This window comes from Lytechinus variegatus, chromosome 10 (genome assembly GCF_018143015.1).
Source record: "Lytechinus variegatus isolate NC3 chromosome 10, Lvar_3.0, whole genome shotgun sequence".
In the NCBI taxonomy this organism is placed as follows: Eukaryota; Metazoa; Echinodermata; class Echinoidea; order Temnopleuroida; family Toxopneustidae; genus Lytechinus; species Lytechinus variegatus.
This window is the reverse complement of record NC_054749.1, coordinates 29,930,634-29,957,281: the sequence shown is the minus strand read 5'-3', so window position 1 is coordinate 29,957,281 and position 26,648 is coordinate 29,930,634. Positions and strand designations below refer to the sequence as shown.

The window sequence follows — 26,648 nt, the reverse complement described above, 5'->3', positions numbered from 1 at the left end:
ACCAGTGTCAGGGGCCGCTGAACGGTTTTGAAAGTGGGAAGTGGGAGGGGGGTGACTATGCAAAAAATAATTATGGGATGGTAATTGTTACGCTTTTGTATACGCTTTTGGGACAAAATGGGGGGGCTGAAGACTCCGCAGACACCCCCCCGCTTCAGCGGCCCCTGACTGTAGCAGTGCGCAAGCGCGGGTTGAGCTGGGGTTCAAGTTGGGTCTCCATGGAAAATGCCACATGTTACCAATATTGAAATCCACCCAAAATATTCGCATAGTGTGAGTTGATCCCTGCATTAAAAAATGCATATCCAAGACCAACTCGTTTTTTCACATCACTCTATTATTGTGTTTACATAGTTTCTTGAATATATTACACGTTCCTTTGCTTGCCCACCCCCCCCCCCCTCCCCGTCCGCCAACCCCAATCGAACAACAGCACCTGACTAACATGACTGAGCATCGTTGTTGCAGTCTACATGGTCTATTTGAAAGATTGGAGAAAGCTCTTGTTATAAGGAGTGCACATCTTACAAGTCTAACGCAACTACTAAAATGGTTCTTGGTTTCTTTAAACCCACTCATGATTACACAGTTTTATAACATATATAAGTCATGTATAATTCCCATGCACTAGAATGATAGGCATCTCTTGCTTTTGCTTATTACAAAATCTGCTACATCCGAGGAACAAATCAACACGTTAGAAAATGATCTCTGATTCTAATAGTGCGTCGTTCTACCAATGGCCATCACAATACTTTTTCTTTAAATTCCCAACATGCTTCAAAATTTTAGGTAAAGCTAACATAGTCATGATGCTATGTCAGGGAAGCCACTATGTGCTGGGCTCATTGGAGGACAGTTCCCTATTTACCAAGGCAAAGATAACCAGCAAAATTCGGTATTTTCATATTGCCATTCTGAAAATATTTACAAATAAATGATACACATTATCTACTATATATTGTATATACCTACATGTATTACACAGTTGATTACGATAGTAATGTTACCTGGATATTTATACATCGGTAGATAACCGATACTAAAATGTCCCGAGTATGTACCAGGCATAGTAATCTTTTTATCATTATGGCTAGATAAACTTCATGTTTCCGAAAAAGAACCACTTTAAGTACTTTTGTTTATTAAATGTGAAGGGGAAGCCACTAAATTTTGAAATGATACAGACATTTCCTTATATAACAGAGCAAAATGTGATACATGCATGCTTGTAGCTGTAAGCGGAAGATCTTTTATAGTTAATTTAAACTGATTGATAACCATGCCTTGTGGTCGTCATTTTGCAATAAGGCATATTATATTACATTCTGACCAACGAATATCACTGTCCAAATGTTTAAGATCATGAATATGCATTAATGATCGAAAAGCCCGCATGGCTAACAGATATCATCATTATCATGAGAAGAAATAATGTTTGAGTGATTCTTAAAGGTATTGTTTAACTTTGTGAGCAGCCAATTTAAAGAATTCTCAAACCAAGATGAAACATGTGTACAAGTGCATGTATTAGAACTAATAAACCCTGAAAACAACCATTATTGAGAATGAAAAGCTAAACCTACAAGGCAAACCCCGATTTTGTAAATAGGCGTCTTATAGACACCTAAATAGTACACATAAGTGTATGGGATGAAATTAAGATGGTGTTTCCGGTCACTTTATATTTCAATTTTTGAAGCACTAAATAATTATTCTTGAATGCAATTTTTTCTGGGCTTCATTTTTGTAAAATATCACAGACACAGGTGACAAGTGTGAACATCTATAGCTCATATTTTTTATAAGTCAAACCAATGTTAACCAATCACTTTAACTTAACAATCCTTGAATTTTAGATACGATGTGTATTTTGTTTGCGAACTGATTGTATTTTCCTGAACTATACAATTTTCATTAAATTTCGTATGTGAATATCGTCTTTCTCGCATATTTCGGAAATAACTGAATTCGTTTAAAGGTATTGTTTAACTTTGTGAGCAGCTGATTTAAAAAATTCACAAACCAAGACGAAACATGTGTACAAGTGCATTAGAACTAATAAACACTGAAAACAAATATTAATGAGAATGAAAAGCTAAAACTACAACGCAAACCCCGATTTTGTAAATAGGCGTCTTATAGACACCTAAAAAGTACACATAAGTGTATGGGATGAAATTAAGATGGTGTTTCCGGTCACTTTATATTTCAATTTTTTAAGCACTAAATAATTATTTTTGAACGCAATTTTTTCTGGGCTTCATTTTTGTAACATATCACAGACGCAAGTGACAAGTGTGACCTTCTAGCTCAGATATTTTAAAAGTCAAACCAATGTTAACCAATCACTTAAATCATTCTCGACCTACTCTAGGTATTTTACCTGAGCAGAGGAATAATGTTATGTTCCTAATATATTTTTAGGTGTGTAGATCCCATTGCTTTACAACTACAGTATATTACTATTTAGTTTAGAATTTAGTTCATAATTAGATGACATCAAAGATTGAATCGTAATTGTTGAGACTTATTAAAGTTTTCGCCCCACCACAATTCCATGTTTGAAAATTGGTGTGGTATATCAGCAAGGACCCCCCCCCCCCCGGCCAAAAAAACTCATATTCTCTCACTTCATAATTCTACTTGCTTCTTTTAATCGGGATTTAATTAACATATCTGATTTTGTTTTCCGCTATTTATTATAGCTCACAACGAATTCAAATATTTTTTTTGGAAAGGAACAATATCATTTATGACTATACACCAACGTGTCGACAGATTTAAATTAGCATTGAGCTAATTTTGACACTGAAGAAACAGTCCCTGTGTTCTGGATCAATGCTATTTTAATTCTAGTAAGTTAGATCTGTGTCAGTTTCAGTGTTTTGGCATGTCTGGTGGTGAAAGTACCGCCAACTTTAACTCATCTCCGAGGGAATTGTTATTAGGGTCAGTGTTCTAGCAAACGGCCCGCCGGCAGCTTTTGGGTTTTGAATCCGAGTAGTTGGAGTAAATACCACTTTCACTATACCTGGAGAAATTAACATAGGTAATAAAAAATACATATATTATAAAAAGGAGAAGTATTTAGTCGAACAGAGTTTAGAATTTAACGACAACAACAAAGCAAGTAATGAGAGAATTGTTTTGTGAAAACTGGGGCAAAGCAAAAAGCCCTATAATTATTCTCTGAGAGGTTTTAATTCATAATTAGGTCAGCGATACTTGTCTAGAGCTGTGTGACAAATAAGCCCTTTTTGCAACGGGCTCCGTTTTTTAAATCTAAACATAACACAGGGCCTCGAACCAATGACCTGTTAATTCAGGTCCAAAACCCAAATGACAAACCATCACAAGGTGGTTTGTCCCAAAATCAAATTGGCGCGATTTTTTACTCAAAGGTTTTGAGCAAATGACCTCGTTTGAACAGAGTGTCCCTATACACTCATTGACTATACTACTGAGTAAAAAATGATTCGTTTAGTCATGCATAAGACAATACGCAACATCAATGTAAGAAAAAAAACTTCTATAAAGATGGGACATATTCATATTTTGATCATGGTTGAGATTCAGCTCACGTTGAAAGGTTGACAGGACATTCTCAAATTCTCTCGATAAATGCTAAAAAAAAGGTATCCTTTCAACAGCAAAAAGTAATGATTTTGCCTTATTGGTCATTCATACATGATGCAATATTGATCATTTTCATTTTTACTCAGAAATAAGTCAATATCTCTTCGACCAGCTTAGTTTACTCGAAACAGTTTCATTGAGAAGTGACACCATTTTGATATGGAGAGCTTACTTTTTGCTTACATTGTGTCATGCTTTCAAGAGTAGTCTCGTTGCATGCGTCCATGGTAATCTCTGACTACAAACTGTTTTTTTTTTAAGTTCGTTTGCCATGTTTTTACGCAAAGTCCTTCACTGATCAATACCGATTATATTTGGCTTCTTCCCCCGGTCCGGCAGGGCTGGGTCACCGGCGTTCACACCCGGCGGTGGTCAGTCAAAACTCGGAGAAGAGTCACTCGGTCATTTCGATTTTGGGAGACGGTATACGCAAGCAAAATAAGATAACTGTGTACTTTTAACTCAAAAGTATTGAAACAATCGATTGAAACGCGATTGTATTCTCAACCATAGGGCCTTTTAATGATGAAAGGAGGTTCAATTTTCCATCCCTCGAATAATCATGATGATATAAAGAGAAACAGTGGTGTGAAACAATGGTATTGATATTTCAGGTTAAAATATGGGTCCCTCACACCCAAAAATGTTAACGTTAATAAAGACAAAGCCAAACTAGTTTTGTTTGTAAGATGCACATGATAATTTGACATTTGTTTGTATGACCATGATAACGAAATCCTAATATTCAAGTGTATTCCAGCCTTTCTGTATTTCTGTCCATCTCTCTTTATATTATCCTTTATCATCTCACCCTTCATTCTTTTCTTTCCCTTTCATTTTCTTATAACATTTCTTTTCTCGTTTATTTCGTTTCCCCATTTCCATTTCATTATTTTATTTCTCCTTTCTCCATTACTTTACACTCTCAGAACAAAGAGTAAAAATTTTACCCAAGATTGGGTAGAAAGGGAACATGCATGTTTGCTGCATGGGTGATTTTTCCTCCAATATTGTGCAAAATGCATGTTTGAATCGTAAATGTCAACGCAACATCGCGTAAAATTTACGAAATATTTGGTATATTTTTACACAACAAACATGCATGTTCCCATTTTACCCAATGTTGGGTAAACTTTATTTGGAGTGTATGCTTTCCACGACCTCTCTCCTCCTAATCTCATTCTTTCTGTATTCATCTGCCTCAATCTTTAGCATGTTTACTATGACTTAGTATAAATATCTATAAACAACTTTGTTTGGGGAGCAGTACTGTTATCTTTGGTCAAGTTGAAAGCCATTTTGAATTTCCTGCGAATGCACATCAACAGGGTCGTTGTCGAATAATGTGCTTATCTTTTAAAAGAAACTGAGACCAAAGATAATAACATTATTTTGTTTCAGTAAGGATGTGGTAAATGCTTTCACTTAAGGTCATGATCAGTCATAACGTCAGTCATAACGTCAGTCATAACAATATTGCAATCCTTTTTTTTAAATTAGGAACCACATTTAACATGTGATAAATAACTTTGTCCAAAGACACTAGCTGTAAAAGCGAAAACACAGTAAGGTTTTGTCAGGTAAGCTTCTCTTAAGAATTCATTATAATTGGCACAAAAAAGATACAATTTATATCATCAACATGATCAAGCAGATAATAATGTCAACGGAATGAGTTGCATTCTGATCAAAAATTTGCCCTTTGGATGAATCTGAATTACGACATTTTGTATTAAGATATTTAAACGCAAGATTTATTTCCTGTCAAAATGTATTTACTAGATTAGGGATTTTACCAAGGAAATTCGATCGAGAAGTTCGTGCCTAGGACAGGTTTATGAAACATAAATATTATAGTCCATATTTTTAGTGTTAAAGGAGATAAGCCTATATTGTGTCTACGAATTTGTGAAAATAATCTTATGGAATTTAAGCTGAGAGAATGTTATCATAGCATTCATTCATTGATAATCAGTGTAAGATGATTTTCATAAACATGCTTCTAAAAGTCACATGAATGATTCACGACTACCATTTCAGTGTTCAATTCGACGTTTAAGAATCATATCATATTTGTCTATCACATTTTGTGACTTTTTAAAGTGTTGCTGGATGAAGCCTTAACTATCTGTGATTTGTCTATCACATTTTTTGTGACTTTTTAAAGCGTTGCTGGATGAAGCCTTAACTATCTGGGCCACGTCAAACTGCTCACCCCCCCCCCACCAATCATGTTATGTAAATCTACTACGACCGACCCGATATTAGCAGAGGTGAAATCAGTAGCGTACCTAGGATTTTCCACGGGGGGGGGGGCAAAACCGTCCGCTGAATTTGACAAGCAAAAAAAAAAAGTTTTCAAGCTCGTCGGGGGGGGGGGGTAGGTATTCAAACTCATCAGGGGGCAAAATAGGTTTTCAAGCTCGTCAGTGGGGCAGGGATAGTCATTTGCATGGGTTGTGACTCGTCATGGGGGGCAGACTGTCCCCCCCCCGTAGGTACACTAGTGGGTCAAATAACGATAGAGTGACCCAATTTACGATTCGAATTACCCCCAAACAGAAGAATTTCCTGCTAAGTCCATAGGTAAACCGTGGCTCCATTGTTAAACCATGAAAATATATACCAAAAGACGATCAGAGCACGGAACTATGATCAGAGCCATCGCGAGCTGCCGACAACGCAAGTTGTAATGTGGAATAGCGCCATCTACAATGTTTGAATAGAAAACAATGTGACTTGGATTTTTTAGTTCAAGGATGAACACTGCAACACCTGTAAGACGTATTACGGAAATAAAGCAAGGCGAATACAGGGGGTGGAGGGGTGGCTCAGCTGGTAGAGTGTCTGTCTCACAACCGCAAGTTCAAACCCCGGAATATCATGGGGTTGCTGCTACCCAGTTTGGCGTTCAACACTCAAGGGATAGAGCTTCGACTGTATAAAAAAAATAAACTATTTTAGTGAAAAATGGCACATAGAATAAAAAAATCGGTGAACTCAGAATGTCACACATGCGTCCTCTCTTAGTAAAGCCTGCATGTCGAAGACATTCTAATATTGTAATTCATCGTGATGATTACAGTCAGAACCTTTTCTTTCATCACTTATTTCCTCAACCCCTTGATTATCATCTCGCCATGACTTACGTGAGGAGTCATGTGATTTTAAGTAAATCTCTCATCACGTGATTGTAATAATTGTCACGTGATACAAACTGCCTCGAAAAAATCCCTTTTTTAATAGAAATCACATCAAGTGCCCCTCTAATAAATTTATCTAATTAAAAATGAGTCGATTGTATTAGAGCATTTTGGAATTAAACGATTAAAACTTTAAAAAGTAATATCGAATTTGGATAAAATGACGAATTTGTTGTAAATTAGTGTAAAAATGGAATGCCTACTTATTTATCATTCCTCTGAAATGCCCAACAAAATTCGAATGTTTTTTGTAACAATCAAGAACCTATTATGATAAAACATTTAAAAAAGGAAGTGACAATGCAAAATAACTCATTGAACACGATCGACATGATTAATGACATAGGTCCACCTCAACATTGCTTTTATGACTTAAATACTGTTAAAGAGATGGTCCGGGCTGAAAATATTTATATCTAAATAAATAGAGTAAAATTTACAGAGCAAAATGCTGAAAGTTTCATCAAAATCGGCTGACAAATAACGAAGTTATTGAATTTTTAAAGTTTATGAATATTTTTTTAATACAGTCAGATGCACATCGTCAGGAATATTCATTTTGTGGTCTGATGATGTCATTTCCCCCACATTCCTTTTTCTTATGTTATTACATGAAATCACAATTGTTTCAATTTTTCATATATGTGTAAATGATGCGTCTCCATTATGATGAAATAAGTTGCGGCAATAAAATAACTAATGCTCTTAATCAGTTGCCAATCCTATTGTTTAAGTTCTCGGTAGAAAATTTTGAATGAACCTAATTTTATATAATAAAATACGAAAGAACAAGTGGAGATATGACATCATCAGCCCACCTAATGAATATTCATCAGGACATGCCTAGAACTGTTTTCACTTGAATAATGTACATCTTTAAAACTTTGTTATTTGCTATTCGATTTTGATCAAAATTTCAGCATTTTGCTGTGTGAATTTTACTCTATTTATTGAGATATAAATATCTCCAGCCTGGACCATCCCTTTTATCACTTCATTAAAAAATATTGAAATTGTAGTAATTGCTTGGTCAATCTGATTGCATCTATCCAACTAATATAAAATTCACCCTGGAAAATCTTGTACAAATAAAATCATCAGCTCGCTTTAATGTAGTACATTTTACTTGGGGGGGGGGGGTAGTTTGTGATTTGACTGACGAGATTAAGTGTTGACCCATTATCAATGGAACTTACTGTATAATAAGGGAAAGATACAGATACACAAAATGGAATCAGTAATAAATCTATCATTATTGCTCATCAATCGCAGAATACCTTCATGTAGGTAATGTGATCCATTCCTTCCTTCCAAATAATCCATATGAACCACCCTGAGAAGAGCATTAATTGGGTTTTTAGCTAGACTTTTTGACTGGTACACCGCACATGGTATGCCTTCAAAAAAAAATCAAGATTAAAATCTTGTACACTGTTAAAAATAATTTAAACAACGCTGTTTACTATGTGAATCGCACGGTAGGTGTATAAAGTATCAAATAACCATGCTTAAATCATTGATGATTAACTATATGACATTAAACTTTATTTGTTTCAAATGTTTAAACAATTACTTTTCGATTCACATAGTTAAAAAAAACGTTGTTTGAATTATTTTTAACAGTGTAGTTTATGTCTTGTCAAACCTTTTAGTACCAAGAGGGATTCGAACCCCGTCATTTGTAATCAACCAGATCTTGAAGCCCTTCAACTCAACCGCCAAACTCTCAATATTGACGATAAAAACCGCGCTTTTCAGTTGGTGGATTTATTTTATTATTTTTTGTTATTTCTTTTATTTTCATTTATATATATTTTTTTATTTATTCATTTATTTTTTTATTTTCATTTATTCTTTTATTTCATTTCATTTTATCTATTTGTTTATTATTATTATCATTATTATTATTTTTTTTGGGGGGGGTCGTTTTGGAGGGGAGGGACACCCTTTAATTAATTCTCATCATCTAATAGCCATGATAGCGGTATAGTTTTAGGTCCCTATAGTTTGAAGAGGAGGGCATTCTGTGAACAAGACCTCGTCCCCTCGTTTTAGAAGAAATCCTGTATCTGCTGGTGAGATTGAATCCTTCTTATTAATCATGTAATCTATCGTCTATGTTGAAGTTCATCTATTTGTATCGTATCGATTACACACTGACGCGGTCCAGGTGCCTCAATTCAGTCGCACTTTTGATAAATCGCAATCGACCTAAATAGACTCAGCTTTGTTTCTACTACGGAACTGGTTAACTCGACCAATAGCTCTCCACCCTCACCATAAAATCGTGCGTAAAAAAGCTATTCAACATGCACCCTAAAAGGTGCAAACCTATTCTTAGGTACAAAGTTGCACCCCAACTAAAGGATGCAAACTTGCGCATCTTTTTCTTCGTGTTGCATAGTAAATCTCTTCCTAGATATACTCACTACTACGACATCATTGAATTTAGTTATCCTTTTATCAAGCCTTTTTCATAAAAAAGGGGGCTAAGCAGCCCCGTACATCCTAACAACAAGGATATGAAATCTAATTATCTGACAGAGTCTTTAAAATCTATCCTGGTTTGCAAGCGCATATCATATCATTCATATTGTTTTTCCGAGGATATTATTCTTTTTTTACCCTTCGGTAGGATCCGGGTTCGTAGTCTTAATTTAAGGCAAAGAAATGCAGAGTTTTGTTATCCGTCCTTATTCAGAAAAAAATAAAGATGAATTAAGACATTTCTACCAAATGTGTAAATCCACTTGATCAAGGCAAACATGACACATCAACATTCATGAAAAAAATCAATACAAACAAACTTAAATGAAAAAAAAATAATACAAAAACAAACAACGCTCACAAAACATGACAATTTGACATGGAAATTAAGGCACTAGGAATCGAGAAACTAGGTATTAATTATACTTGGCCTCAGAAATAGAAATGAAACTGTAAAAAGATAGCGAAACTGATGTCTGGCACTAAATTGTCATCATGAAAAAGGTAGCTTGCTTTATTATTGTATGTCACCATTTGCAATTACATGATTATATACATCAATTGCGGATACGACCTGTATTTGATCTCATTTGGTGATAGTTAACATGGTTAAAAGGCCATTACTTTTGTTAAAGGCTATGATCCTTTGGCATGATAATATCAATTTTCTTCCAATATTTCTTTTTAATGTATGAAAAAATAACTAATAACAAGGCATGTAGGTCTGTGCAACCCATACAGTAAAGGGAAGATAAAGGAGTACTCCAGGCTGAAAATAATTATGATTTGAACAGATAAAGAAAAATCAGACAAACAAAGCACTGAAAATTTGACAAAAATCGGACAAGGAATAACAAAATTATGAAATTTTAAACATGTGCATTATTTCAGTGAAACAGTTCTATGCACGTCTTCATGAATATTCAATGAGCAAACTGATGATGTCATATATCCCCACTTGTTATTTTGTATTTAATTATTTATGAAATTCTTTTTTTTTCCTTCAAATTTTTCCTCCAAGAACTAAAAAAATGGATTGACAACTGACTTAATGAGTTAGTCATTCAGTGCTGCAACTTAAAGAAAGACATATCAGTCAGTCAGTCACACATATGTGAAAAATGAAATAATCATGATTTCATGCAAAACGTAAGAAAAAGGAAAAAGGGGATGTGACATCATCAGCCCATCTAATGAATATTCATGATGACGTGTTAAAACTTTTTTCCCAAAATAGTGCTAAACTTTAAAATTCAATAACTTTGTTATTTGTTATCCGATTTGTTTCAGGATTTTGCTCAGCGAATTGTATTCTATTCATTTAGAAGTATTTATTTTCAGTACCCCTTTAAAAAGATTATGTTTGACCATACAAATGACTATATTTAGCTAAACGTAAACTATATTATCTTTGTTAACATAATTACCAATATTTTGATTCAAAATTTATTATCATGATTATGGAAATTAACAGACGTTTTTATTTGTCTTTAATAAAATGTCATAGTAAAATATGCTTATTGGATCTTAACCAATGAAAGTATGTAATAAGTTTGATCATGTTATGTTTGTCTTCTTTCCTCTTAATAGGTATTTATATTCAAGTCAGGATACATTAAGAAGGCAATGCATCTTTGAAGTTCAAAGTGATCTTTGATGGCACTTCCAGCATCTTCATCATTGAGGACCCCTCGGTAGACCAGCAGCACCATGATTGATGCTGCTGAGTAGGGCCATCCTCCCGTTTTCTATTTACCAATCCATATGTATAATTTTATATGTATTGTTATCTGTTTTTTAACGGAAATAAATTCAATTCAATTCAATCATTACGTTATCTGCTTTGTCCTGAAGACACTGTTCATAACAAGTCAGACCTTGGTCAGATCATGTACCTTCTATGTCCATGGTCAGACCTTGGTCAGATCGTGGACCTACGAGGTCCATGATCAGACCTTGGTCAGATCATGGACCTACTATGTCCATGATCAGACCTTGGTCAGATCATGGACCTACTATGTCCATGGTCAGACCTTGGTCAGATCATGGACCTACTATGTCCATAGTCAGATCATAGAGGTATCAGGGAGATGGGTCTATATACTTTCAAATCCCTGGTCAGATGTTGGTTTTAAAGGGGTCTTTGGTTCGCGGTATAGACATGATGATTATGCTTAAAGGACAAGTCCACCCCAACAAAAAGTTGACTTGAATAAAAAGAGAAAAAAAATCCAACAAGCATTACACTGAAAATTTTATCAAAATCGGAGGTAAAATAAGAAAGTTATGACGTTTTTAAGTTTCGCGTAATTTTACAAAATAGTTATATGAACATCCGGGTCGGTATGCAAATGAGGGAACTGATGACATCACTCACTCATTATTTATTTTGTATTTCATTATATGAAATAGGAAATATTCTAATTTTCTCCTCATTGTCCTGTAAAATGAAGTTTCATTTCTCCCTGAACATGTTGAATTACCATTGTTTAACATTTTATGGTTCAGTAAAGTTGGTCCTCATTGTCGAATCTGTAAAAACTAACATATTGTATAATTCCAACAAAAAAACAAACAAAAGAAATAATGAGTGAGGGACATAATTAACTCTCTCATTTGCATGTGACTAAATTGTGCATATAAGTATTTTGTGAAAAATAAGCGAAACTTCAAAATGTCGTAACTTTCTATTTTACATCCGATTTTGATGAAAGCAAAATGCTTGTCTGATTTTTCTAGATTTATTCAAATCAACATTTTTTAGGGTGGACTTGGCCTTTAAATTTTCGACTCAGGGGACAACATAATGAGTAAAAATAAAAAAGGATGATAAATTCACTCTCAAAGCAAAGTATAGATGAAATCGAAGGACCATCATCTCTGAAGTCCTATCTGAAAAAGAATAGAATGACCACTATCATGAACCTGATGGATTATCAATGGAAACATCACAGCGACCTGAATGCTGATCAAAGGACGAATTCTATTAAAGACCACTACCACATCCATCGCCTGTTCTCATTACTGTCCTAAAACTAGTTTTCTGGAAACTACTTTGGTGGAAACTAGTTTAACGTGTAATGATAACTCTCGAAGCGGTCTTGGAAGCGATCTTCCAAACCATTTTGGAAAATGACAAAAATCTATTTGAATATGTAATATCAAGAAACTAATACCGGCTAGCAACTCTATTGTTGGAAGGGATACATGTTTGTTGGCTATATAGCGAAGAATAGGTACAAAAGAAAGAAAAAAAAAATAATGATAATGATAAGAAGAAGAATGCTGTTCATGATAATGGTGATAATGATGATAATAATGATGATAATAATAATAATGATGATGATAATAATGATAACAACAACAATAACAATAACCATAACAATAATAGTGATGATAACAATAATGATAAGAAGAAGAAAAAAAAGAAGAAGAAGAAGGAGAAGAAGAAGGAGGAGGAGGAGAAGAAAAAGAAGACAACGAAGAAGGAGAAGGAGGAATAGAAGAAGAAACGAGAAAACGCTGTGTGGTATGATACATGATGATATTAAGACAAAAAAATTGACTGATAATAAAAAAAAAGAAAGAAAGAAAAAAATAAATAAAGAAATATATAAATAAAATAATAAATAAAGCAATGATAATAATTGCTTAAAATTGAGATGCAGTCCTTTCATTAGGAAAAAAGTGTGGCCTTCTCATTCAGTTCTCTATAGCCATGTTGAAAATAAAATATTTGACCCTTTAAAAATCCAGCATGATATCCCAAGATTGTTTGAGCAGAAACGGAAACAAAAATATTATTGCACATTATATTGTTATCATTATGAGATGTTAGAAGTGCTCTCTTATTACGCATAAGTTAGGAATAGTCTTACAAAGTGTTCTTGTGACCGTACAAAATAATTTGAGGAAATGAATTTTGATACTTTGATACTTTTGTGAGATTTATAGTGCCTTTTACTGTCGTAAAGTTTTGTTTATTTATTCAATGATTTGTTGTTGAAGAGCCACTTATTTATTTTTTTACATACAATTATGTTTATTGTCATGAGTTGAGGCATAAGGCTTACAACATGCACATTAAATACCATGTACTCAATAGACATTCATGTACATACATCATTAAGCTTCTTAAAGGGATGGTCCGAGCTGAAAATATTTATATCGATATAAATAGAGTAAAATTCACAAAGCAAAATGCTAAAAACTTTTTGTTTTCACAAATTATTCACAAACTTTTAAATTCAATTACTTCGCTATTCGTTATCCGATTTTGATGAAATTTTCAGCATTGCCTTCTGTGAATTTTAACTCTATTTATTTAAATATAAAAACTTTCAGTCCGGAAAAAAACTTATCTGGTCTCTATGACCACGCCTCTTTTAGAGTAAGTATAGTCTCGTTGTTAGTTTACCTCACTTCTTGTGGAGTGAGATTAGCGTCTTTTGAGAGTGGATTTGCTTCTTTTCAAGTGAAAATATGTATAGTTCACTTCAGAAGGATATACATAAATAGACCACTCGCCAGTGGCACCTCCCCTTTATGTTTAAATGATATTTCCTTCCTCTTCAGATTGTTTACATTTCAAGAAATAATTAAAAAAGTGTGTCATAATATTCGATATTTGTATACAATGAAAACATAAACTCAGTACACATAATTTCTAGTATCATTTTCAACATTAAAGAAACTTATTTCATTGCATCAATATTTTAAAAGTCTGAGACCATACTTGAATATCTTTTAAATCATAATTTCCAATGGGAGAATAAATAAGAAAATGAAAGGAAGGTTTATATGACACATGCAGCCCCATGCATCAAATCATTCGACCACCTTACATGCCTTATCAGTGCGATTGGAGGTATAGTGCCATCTACGTTACGAAATAAACATTTCGGTTCCGCCGTGGATATTGCAGACGAGGATCATTCTGATTACAAAATCTAACCTTTATGTATCAAATAAATTCAAATAAAATGTACCATTAGTGAGACAATGAAATGGACTTTGCATTGGTTATGTTACTGGTATAGGTCTATTTTTAAAATAAAGTATACTTTTCAACTTACCGGATTATTTTGGCACCCATCTGTCACATATAAAATATCGAGAATCCAAATGTTCAGTTCAGTTCAGTTCAGTTTGGTTTATTTCATTTCAACTCAAATCAATTTTAACAGCAAAAGAAATCATTACAAAGATATAAATGAATATGCAAGTATATACAGTATGACAATGTGGCATATATAAGTAAATATATACAATAGACACGAAACAATATAATCATAATAATAATGATATTTACGATGAACTAGATAATCTGCAGATAGCTGCAGACTATTCATGTTAAAGAGTTTTGCATATGATTTATTTTATTCATCTTTACTATTTAAATAAATGTTGAGGAAATGGAGGGATCCACTAAAAAGCAGGGCTTGTTGAGTGTGGATTCCTCAAAGAATAAGTTAAAAGACAGGTTTGTAGGTATAAGTATAAATGCAAGAACGAGAAAAAAAAATCGTAAGAAAGCTATTGTGATGGATGGAGTACGGAAATGATGGATGAAAGTGAAAAGATAGATAACCGAGAAGAAAGACTGGTGCACCTGTGTGGATGAAAGAGAATGAAGGGGGGGGGGGGGGAAATAAGGGTGATGGCAGATGAAAGGGAAGGACATAGAGGAAAGAAGAGAGAGAGAAAGAGAGAAGTTGGGTCCTGAGCGCTCAATTTGGACTTACTCTATAAGATTCGAGAATGTGCTTTTTTAGCTTGATTTTAAAACAGTTCAGACTAACGGAGTTAATGATGTCGTGACTGAGTGTATTCCAGTATTTAGGACCGTAAAAGGAAATTGTTTTTTGTGCGAGTTGAGTGCGGGTACGGGAAGGTGAAAACGGAGTGATTGTCTTGTTGGGTAATTGTGAATGGCGTTATTTTTTGTAAACATGTTAATCAATATGTTTGGGAGTTCGTTTGTGATACAATCTGGAGAAATGGCAGATGAATGTAATTTAGACGGAATCGAGAAGCCGCTAATCCACGACATTCGCACTGGGTTTTATTTCGTCTAAGATGTAAGGTTAGAGTTAGATTTTGTTTTTATTATGTTCTTTTGTCCCCATTACAATTTTTCAACCTGTTCACACATTTTATCACGTGTTTTCTTATCTAACTAGGTACATTTTGATAACAATAATAATAATAATATTGTACTTATATAGTGCATAATTTTGGTAATCTCTATGCGTTTAACAAATGAATTATCTATTACATAAGAGATCAAATTATTAATATGGTTTTCATTAAAAAAAAAATATTATTCTACATTAAACTAAGTATTGTGCTACATTTTTATATTGTATTTGTTTTGATTTTTATAAGAAAATCTTGCAGACTGTAAATTCATTGTTTTTTAATATAAATGTGCATGGAAAATAATTTGATATTGAACTATTTGTTAGTTCATATCTGATACTTCTTTTTCTACATTTGATTCCATAAAAATGACAGCTAAGCCACAAAATGGCTCTACTGTGAATTCCTATCTAATCATTCGTGACTAAATTTCTTAATGCCTCAAAGAACGGAAAAAATAAGTCGTATTAACGATCATGAACCATGATGGCCGATGGCAAGTGCATGAAGCAGGATGTAATTATTGTATCAGAGGAAATAAAGGGATTAAGGAAGACATAATAGAAAAGATAGAGGAACTAGAGGAAGCGATTATGTATGAGGAATGATTTATTCTTTAATTCAACAAGCCAAATTATAGATCAATCAATTAATCAATAAATTAGCCAACAATCAATTACATTAGCAATCATTAAATTAATCAACCATTATCATTTCGTAAAAATATCGTCAATCAATCAATCAATCAATAAATAAATCCAACCAATAATCAGCAACCAATTAATCAATCAATTCATTCAAATAGCTTGCTCGCTCGATTCATCAGTCAATCAATCAAACCAACCGAACAATCTAAATCTTATTAAGAAATCAATCAACCAAGTCAATCAAGTCAGTCTGTCAATAACAATCAACCAATCAATAATCAAATCATGCGATCAATCAATCAATCAATCAAGCAAGCGGCCAGCAATCAATCAGCCAAGTAATCAATAACAATCGGCCAATCAAATAAATAAAAGAACATTGAATATTATAATATCAATTAAACAACCAACCAATCTAAACCAATTAAGCGATCAACCAATTAAGTCAATCAATCACCAAAATCATGTTATCAATCAATCAGTCAGTCACTCAATCAATAATCAGTCAATCAATCAATAATCAATCAATCAATCAATCATCAATCAATCAGTCAATCGATCAATCAATCAATCAATCAATCAATCAATCAATCATCAATCAATCAGTCAACCAATCAATCAATCAATCATCAATCAATCAATCAATCAATCAATCAATAAGACAATCAGTCAATCAATCAATCATTCAGTCAATCAATCAATCAGTTAGTTACTTAATCAATCAAGTACTCAATTTTTCAATCAATTAACCAACCAATCAACCCATCACCCACTCACTCATTGTAGTTGCAGCATGCACTGTTTTGGGAGTCTTTGAAATCATTAAGGTCTAGGACTCCAGGTCTATCGTCATCACATCATGGAAGATGTAGATCTGGTTTATTTTCATAAACCAAACTCTGTGAAATCATGAAAACTTAGCTAAAAGTGGCCACACTAGATAAGCACTTAAAACAAATCAGTCAAACTGACGAGACAAGTAGTCAGCTGGGTGCAACTGATATGCTAGTCACATTTCTGACTTATGTTATAGTTAGAAATAACTCTGTTCCGAGTAAAATACGACTGGAAAATAGTCAAATATGACTTGAATAACAGTTGCACCCAGCTGACCCTAGTAACTAGTCATTTTTGACTAATTTGTTTTTAGAGTGTATTATAACATTTGGTTGGATTACCATTAATGTTTTGTCAATTTATCAGCAATGGCAGAATCATTTGACACATAGTTTTTTTTTTAATTAATAAATATAAAGACTTTGAAAGCCATTTTACTGAATTTTTGTTAGAACTATTTTTTATATCGTTACAACAACTGACAATTATCTCTAATACTTTCATTCATTTCTCATTCAATCACACCTACATGTTCATACATACATTCATCCCGCCATTAATGACATTAATTCACTAACCTATCCATTCATTCATTCATTTGTCATCTGATCAAACTTAAATTATTCCAATAAACTGGCGACTACAAATATCTTTCGTCTCATACTTGAGATTTATTCAAAACCTTTATTCAATAACTCAAGCTGTACAAGTAATATGGATTCGTACAACACGAACACATATCGTTCACATATCCTTCAAAATTCAATAATACATCAAAAGCGTTCCATAAAGAATTTAATACAGTACATCACGTTTGGAAAAAACAACATTATTTTCCTCTCTCAATAATCTTTCTCTTTGAAATTTCCAATTAAAGCTACTCGATTTCGATCTAACGCGCCAACTTCATCACATTGGGGTCACTTTTTTGACGAAACTGCATGACTTACGTAACTTAACGAACCATTCTCTCCACAAAGGGAACAGTGTTCTCCATTATGTACAATCTCTAAAAAATATACCTCTGTACCAAAAACACTCGCATATATACATCACTGTCATTGAGTTTCACAACTCGAAAACAATCTCGGAAGCCTTTCCTTATTCATTTAAAAGAAGCTCATAATTGTAAAAAAAGAAATAATGTTATGCTTCATTTATTACTTTTCTTCGTCAAGTTAGAATGACCCTCTTTTCCCTTTCACACATTTGGCCAATCAGAAAACTCTGTTTCCATGCCTCACTGTCAATTTGCATTATTTAAAAAAGGCACTTTACTACATACTTCCTCCAAAAGTGAGACAATAAACTACATCAATTATATTATGAAAGGAAATAGAAAGTCACATTAAACATGTTAAAAAAGGAGTCAACAAATATGTCATCTCTCATGTTTGGGAGAAAAAAGTACATAAAGACTCGGAGAAAAATCTGAAGAAAAAAAATGTGGGAGAAAGAGATTTAGAAAAGAGAGAAGAAAGCAGGAGAAAATTAGGCAAGATACATCTTTAAACATATCAAATTACAACGTTCATAACTTCATATTGAATAATTTTTATTAACAAATTCACATCATCTTAAAGTTAGTTAAGTACTGACTGACACGGTTAAAATATATAGTGAACATTTGCTTCAATAATCAACTTGGTCTGGTTTCTACTATTAAAATTTTCCCGAGAGAACCAGAAAAAATATGATAATGAAATTGAAAGTTATACATCTTCTAAACAACACCGTGGACATAGTGGAATCGATGGAATGCTCTTTTAAATTACAAAAAATAACAGCTTTCCACAACGGACTGGAATCTTGTTAAACAAGACAAAGGCATGTTTAATTAAATCTAATTAAATCTATTTAATTACATTCAGGTCTACACTAACATTTGACATTTTGATGACAACAAATTCATTGTGCATTCAAACGCGCCTGTAGATAGTAAAAATAATCATGCCGATATTAATTATAGTGGAGTAATGTCGAATATCCAAAAAAGGTCATAGTCATCATTTTTGAGAGATAGACCAACTACTTTATCAGATTTATACGACCCAAGAACTGATCTACAAAAGTATGTAATCAACAAAGAATAAAAATCAATTAAATATTCAGAAAAGCTTTCATTAACGAGTACATCCACTCTCAAGAATCAATTGATCCATTCATTACCATGATTACGTAACCTTTTTGAGGGTGAAAATTTAACAAAATATTACCTGTGAAAATTTACAAATCTTAATATTTGTTTTCATTTTTCAGAGAACAATTATGAACTATATAGTAAATCGACATTTCACTCCAAACGATTGTACGGAGTGAAAAGTAATGTTTATCGTAAAATATCCGGCAGTAAGTCTGTACTTTCCTCTCCCATGGGAATAAAAGAAAGACAACCGAGTTTTCATGGAGTTTGCTAAAAATATAATATAAAGTGTCATTCACACTGGGGAATGATGCAGGAACAACTGCAATCAAAGGAGTAATTATTGTAAAAACAAAGAATAAATAAAGAAGGTACAATTATCAAAATTGTTACACTAAAATTAATTAATTAGCGTCTTGACCTCATGTACGCATATGCCCGTTAAGATTCATGGATTTTTCTCTGAAAAACAACAGATTTTCATTACTTTTGTTCTGTTTTAAACTTAGCTCTTCCTGTGCAAATTCTCCAAAAGAAACCATAAAAGAAAAGAAAAGAAAACCCAATAACAATGATATGACAGCCATAGAAATGCAATCAGGTACCATCCTGAATTTTATATAAAAAACAGAATATTGTGGAGAATATACTTTATAGACGAAAAAGTTGATATTAATGTTTCATGACATTCCATACATGGACAAACAGATAAAAGACAAATGTTTTTGGTGTATTTTTTTTTAAAAACTTATCAAGTAACCTTTGTACAACATGTACATAGTATTTCCTGTTACGAGACAGTGTAGTGAAATATCTTGTGCTCAGGTTCACAACGTTCTACTTGGCACCTTACAGTCATTTTCCCGTTGAAAACAAGAATTGCTTCCGCTAACGGCGTAGAATAACAGTCAAAACTTCTACGTGTTGGCATTCAAGCAGTGATGCCTAGCTTGAAATCCTGGGCCCTTTGTGAGGTCAGCATAATATTGCTCCCAAAACTTCTGCATCCTAACATCCGGGAACCTAGGAGATCTTTGAGTTGTACATGGTCTGTCAACCAAGATTACAAGAAGGGAATTGTTCCCTGGTACACGCCAAAAAAGCTGGCTCATCAGTCATGTTGAACATTTTGCTGGTTGAAACTGTACTTGACGAACTATCAGAGATTGACCAGTTGTCCGCGATGATAGGAACAACGACCTTCTGGCCGAAATTCACCTCAGAGTTCACTTCGAAAAGGGACCTTGACATACGGTATCATGATCTTCTGAGTTCCAACAGTTGCACCTTCACAATACAAAGGAATCTTGCATTTTCGCAATGCCACGTGACCTTGAGCTACGAGCTACACCAACCATTGCTACTTTGGCCAGATACCGATGAAGGTGATTCGCATTCCCTGAAGAAACCAGTTGGCATGTTTCCTTCCCGGATAGCTACTGTCACATCTCCGACGGTCACATCCGTAACGGTCACCTGAAGGTTCTCCTCGACAGAGTTGCGGTATTTGCGCAGAAGTGCAAACTTGCCCTGTTTCAAGCTACCTACCGACGGCGTCGGAGAAACAGCGACGGGGCTGATTGGTGATGCCATCGATCTGAATGGATCAGTGGTCGGTGTTGTGGGTAGGGATGCTGACGTAGGGGTAGCTGCACAAGGTGTAGGAAGGCTGCCGGCGATCGGAGAGTTGGCATCGCGGCAGTTGCCGAATTGCTGTTGACGCTGCACCTGCAAAAGATGGCTACTTTCATTCTGGTGATCGCGTAAAAACAGAGTTTTTGGTTTCTTGAGAACCTTCAGGTCATGTTCGCGGTTGGACACTATAGGGTAGTTGCCGTTGGCATCCTTGAAGTGATTTTTCTCATCTACACCAGCCAAGCTCGTGATGACCTTTTCTGGCTGATTGGTATTCTGTTCTTCAGTATTAGTCTTTGGTTTGCTTGCTTCGTGTTCTTTGTTCTGAGTCAGTTCGGTGAGAAGGCGGTATTGCCGTTCCTTCGAGTACAGGTCGTTGGTTTTCCGCCATGTTTTCAATTCCTGCAAGGAAAAAACAAAAGAAACATAGACGGTAACAATTAATCACTTTGTCCCTAAACTTTGAACAATGGCATGTTATCTCTTCTCCTGCCAATGTATGCAGCCACACTGTCGTTTGAATTTGGCTGCTATTTGATATTTTCAAGGAGTAACGCCACAACAAAGCCAAGATCTACATAAGCCACATGAATTTAATAAAATCTGAATGAGATGAAAAAAAAATTCCTTGGCATGGTTAATTCAATCGCCAGGCATCATTCCGCATTAAACGGCGGACGAGAAACAAAACTACAGGCGCTCAAAGACACTTGGCCAAATTCAAAATGTCATTTAACGTCACCGACTGATTACTCATTCTCAATTCTCACTTATTAATAAAAAGAGAAGGAGAAAATATCGAATCCTTGCCAGCCAAAGATCACCTTAAAACAAATCGTGCGCCAAGAAGCCTTGATGTACTTGGCAAGATGCCAAATGTGGAAGTTTGTCAAATCCAAGTTTAAGATGCAAATGCTTTATTGTGTGTCCCATTTCCTCTATATTCAGCAGTTTGTCAAATGACAAATGCGATTCGTTTTTAGATATTTTTCCCCGATTCTGCATTTATACGACGGTTGAATGTAGCAATTCAATATTGAGAAAAACACCTTTTGTTGAATTATTGCTCTCGATTGATACATCTGACGCTGAGAGCAAATGTATTTGTTGATTGCTAGGTTTTTAGGAACAAATCGGGCATGTATTTTTTAGTTACTTTCAGTAGCGTACAAATGAGGGGCTTGGGGCGAAAAAAAATAAAAATCATGACCAAGAAGAAAAATGAAAGAAAAGGAGAGAAAGTTGAGATACATTTTTCTCTTCTGAATATAGTGTCCAAAATAATCTATCACAAAATAGGATTTTCGTAGTAAAAATCTCGACGTTTTCTGCCATATCTCGCCCCCTCAAAATCTTTGGAACATTACGCCCCGGCCGGTTACTATCAACCATAACTAGGTAAAATGTGTTATTATGATTATACCATGGACCTGTCATAGCTCCATGATTATACCAGGAGTAATGTTCACAAAATCATATTGTGATGGTCATCATTTGAACCGATGTTCTCTCAGACAAAAACTCCCTTTTTTGAAATGGCGAATTTGATTTAATCATTCAAGAGGCCTATCAAAATTCAATTTATCATCCAGCTAGTGAGAGCCTCTTTTAATATTGACTGGAAATAACGTGATAAAAAGTGAAAACATTATCGCGATTATGCCATATCAGACATGTAGGCTACTCGATCAAGGAAAAGTAAAGGGGGTATACACTATAAAAGGAAGTTTCATTTCCACGGGTCGCGTTACTCATAATCAGTTGTTTACGTTATGAGTGAGCTGGTGCAAAATGATCCCTTTACGCCCTGCGACAGCTTCCGATCGCCCCATGTTTTGACTGCGAATATTTCATATCTCCATAGTCAACATGGGGTGAAGATGGCATAATGACTTTGAGGAAAGAGGCTCTTCGCCGTGAGGATCTAGAAAAATCTCACTCGGGTCAACATGCACTGCATCCTCGCAAGTCATGTTTAATATCCAGAGCTCATTTCAAATTCCGTAGCGAGCTACTCATCGTTCACCTGACACAAAATAAACATTGATCATGCTTTAAATGAAACTTGAGCAGACAGTTGACGTGGATATGGAATATGGACTGAATGGAATAAAAACAGCTAGTTAGTCTCATGGTTATTATACAATTACATAGTATTTTCCCACAATGTCTTGATTGGTCTCTTACAAACGCTTTGGTTCAAACATGGGCCTACTAAAGTGTCCACTGACGTTTCAAAGTATAAATCTGCAATTTCCCTCAACTTGCCAACGTTTTGGTGATTGGGAGAGGAAGGGGGGGGGGTGCAATATCCCAGGAATTGTGAAAGGACACACTTCTTTCAATGTCGTTCTGACCTTTGACCTTTACATTTTATAGCGTGAAAGCCAGGCGGTTACTTGGATTATTGGCTCTCAGTCAAGAGTCGTGTGTGGCAAATAAAATCATTATCAATATCACTTCCATACCAGCAAAATACCCATAGAAATACAAATTGATGGTTTCATCACGGCCATAAAAAAATAAACAATAATAATAAAAAGAGAAACAAAAACATAAAATGTTGGTTATCTGTTATAATGCCAAGGAGTTGTCAACACCTTCGGAAACGGGAATTACGTTCACGAGAACAGTGGAGTAATAACATGAATGCGATCACGTATCAAGAGTCCTCAAATGGCGAGAAAAGCAAGAGAGCCGAAATATTTGGTCGGAATATTTTGCATGAGACTATGCCCAATTAAATGCAATACTGAAATACAATCAATGAAATTTTGATGGAATAGAAAATAAAGTACAAATACAATAAATCATGAGAAAACAAAATGTGCACAATGTTTAGAGTCCCCAAACCAGATGTTTATACATAACGGCCTAGTACATGACCTTCGGATGGAGAAATCATGAAATTGCAAACAAAAACCCACAAACAATGACATGTCAGTGTGAAAACAAGTAACATTTTATGCTGACGTGACGTGAAAGACACGCTAAATAATATAGCCAGTATAATGTGGCAAAACTATCATTTAGGCCTGCAGTTCAGACTTCCAGACTTCGAAGAAAGGAAAAACGAACAATAGGTCCCATCTCTTTGTATAACCTGTCAGTCCGGCTTAAATCATATGATCAGGGGTGGACCCAAGATTTACCAAAGCACCAAAGAGGGTCCATAAAGACAACCCACACACAAAAAAAACTATCATTCCTGACGGAAAAAAAATTGCGCGATTTTTTTTACTGCCCTCCCCTGGCGTCGCCAAAGTACTGGAAAGTGCCCCTGAATCCGCGATTACCAAAAAGGGACACTTTAAATAAAAAAATATCATCTTTCATGGAGAACATTATTTTTCCCCTTAAAAACAGTTTGTAAAGTGCTAAAGGGGAAGACAAGCGCACTTTGCACCCTCCCACCCTGGATCCACACCAGATTATTTTGAATGGAAAACGAAACTGCTTGGTATCGGTAATGTAGACCGATTATTGATACACTTCTCGGAAAACAATCAAATTTAAATTTCATATTTCATCTATTTTCAAAGAAAGTCTACACTGATTTTCGATATAAAAGAATGAAAATATCCAGTAAATTATTTCTGGGATAACACATGAGGTATGATTTTGCCAATAAGTCCCCCGTGGTAGTATTGGTTTCCATCAACTATTTCTAGTTTCATTCAGGGGCGGATCCAGTGTATTTGGTTCGGGGGTGTGACCAAAAAGCCGGGGCACCAAGCAAAATCTTCACAATGTTCAGATGATTACATACATACCCATCCTCTCTTTTCTTCCTTGTCTTTTGTTGTATTCTATCCTGTTATTCCCACTTTCCCCCCTTTTTAGTGAGAAAAACCATGGAGGTATCGCCCCAGGACCCCAAAGCACAGTCTCTGATTTCATTCAATCAAGTGTGTTCTATTAAAATAATATTTCTCACGAACGACCCATGCACGCATTCCACAAAGTAAGGACATGCAAATGAAACGAAAAGAAGCATGGAGTACAATATTCAATTCATATCAATGTTTTATGACAATGCTATTGGTTTACATTTCCAGATAAAACGATGACCCGTTTGACCTTATATTATAGGGTGTCACACGCAAGACCTAAATCACAGCAAAGGTAAACAAAATATAGCTGGCAGTCTAAAATCATGTAACTGTACAATGTATGTATTTTGTACGACAATAGGGCTTTAGGTCATCGGTTATTGACAAAAGAAGGCTTTAGGGGGAACAATAAATTCAGAAATATGGGGAAAATCAAACAGAAATAAGTTAGTGTCGATCGAACGAAGGGAATAAAATGTCGATGTCACGATACGATTTTTTTTTATATGGCGATAAAACAATTTGTGAAATTTCATTAAGAGTTTGATGGATAATTGTTTTCTTATGACCCCATCCCAATATTCATGCCCCTGTTTTTACCCTTAACGAAATATCCTGCCGACAATTGTATCTCTTTTATATTCCCTCCTCCTCCCACACCCCGCTTCTCCGTGTTATCCATCTTCTGATATCATCATCCTTTCTCCTCTCTTATCGTTACTTCCTCTCTCTTGCTCTTACTCCCCTTCTTTCTCAATACCTATCCTCATTATTTCGTTCTTTTACCCCTCTCCCCCTCCTTTTCTCTTCCTTATCTCTCCCCGTTCCTCCTACATTCATTTTCAATTCTCCATCACATATTTTCTGTCTTCTCTCTCCCGTCCCATGTCTCGTTTCATCATACACCCAGCAATTCTCAAGGGCCTAGACATGAGAGAAGAAAGTCATTACCGTGGTGGCTGCTGATGGCACATCAACCTCTAAAAATAACCCCCAACTCAACACTTTCACTCGACGGTTCCCTTATTGCTTTGCATCCTTCCAGCTCACCTTACGGGGGTATAGGCTAAATGGTGTTTAAACGGTTTTGCCATGTTCCTCGTTTCCAATATCACATAATATAAATCGGGTGATAAAACATGATGAATATGTTCATATGCATCATGATGTGAAATTCCTTCACGGTGTCATCATGGGATAAGTGTTATGTTTACATACGTCGGTGGATAATATTTCAATAAGTTACTTATTAAACCATAAACAAACTTTCAATTTTCATTTCATATCATGAGTAGGCCTGAGCGGCAATCAACTGACCATGTTTGTAATTTTATTTTTCAATGTAGGCCTATTTGTTTCTGATGCAGATTGTGCTATCGAGCTGGGATAGAATTTAAATGCTGTTGTAATATACTAAACTTATTGAGCGGTTTAACGTTACAGTTTGAGAAATACCCCTCCCCAAAATATAGGAAAGAATGGAATGATTCCGTTGGCCGATGTGCTTTAACTCAAAACTATATCAAACTACACCAACCCTTGCGTGTGGTTGATACATGAATGATTTCTGTAGGGAAACATGTTAAACGCCGATTATTACAACATTTATTCATGTAAAACCGTTATCTGTGTGTACGCCTCCATGGTGTCGAATTGTTCCATATTCGATTCAGGGGACGTGGAATGGGGGGGGGGGGTAATTAATTCAGTCTCGGACTTTTTCAGCAACCATGTACAAAACGTGAAAATGACCATCAGATTGCGATTCTTATGCCCCCCCGCCCCCCCCCCCCGGCCATTCATGTGATAGACGCAAACTCGATTCACAATCGACCGATTGACTGAGTTCAATTTTCTCAAAAATTCTTACGTCATACACCACGTGATCCGTGTAAAACGATCCTATCAGTTTTCAATATATGCACGGACGAAGAGGTGCAAAATTTTGCTTGTGTACTTTCGTCTGCGTAGAAGATTCTATGAATTTGGAATCGATACACAGATAGACATATTTATTTCAATGCCCTGGTTGTTATCAAAATAGTAAATACAAGGCGAATAAATGATTAAAAATGATCCTTTT

General features: G+C 35.0%; 1 protein-coding gene across 1 annotated transcript in view; it reads right to left on the bottom strand.

Moving 5' to 3' along the window:
- Positions 1 to 17,617: 17,617 nt before the first annotated feature.
- LOC121423262 (chromobox protein homolog 8-like) overlaps positions 17,618 to 26,648 on the bottom strand; it is a 57,710-nt gene continuing 48,679 nt past the window's right edge. The window contains exon 5 of the mRNA XM_041618591.1: positions 17,618 to 21,134. Coding sequence (XP_041474525.1) covers positions 20,436 to 21,134 — 699 coding nt within the window. The 3' untranslated portion in view covers positions 17,618 to 20,435. The remainder of the gene's footprint in view (positions 21,135 to 26,648) is intronic.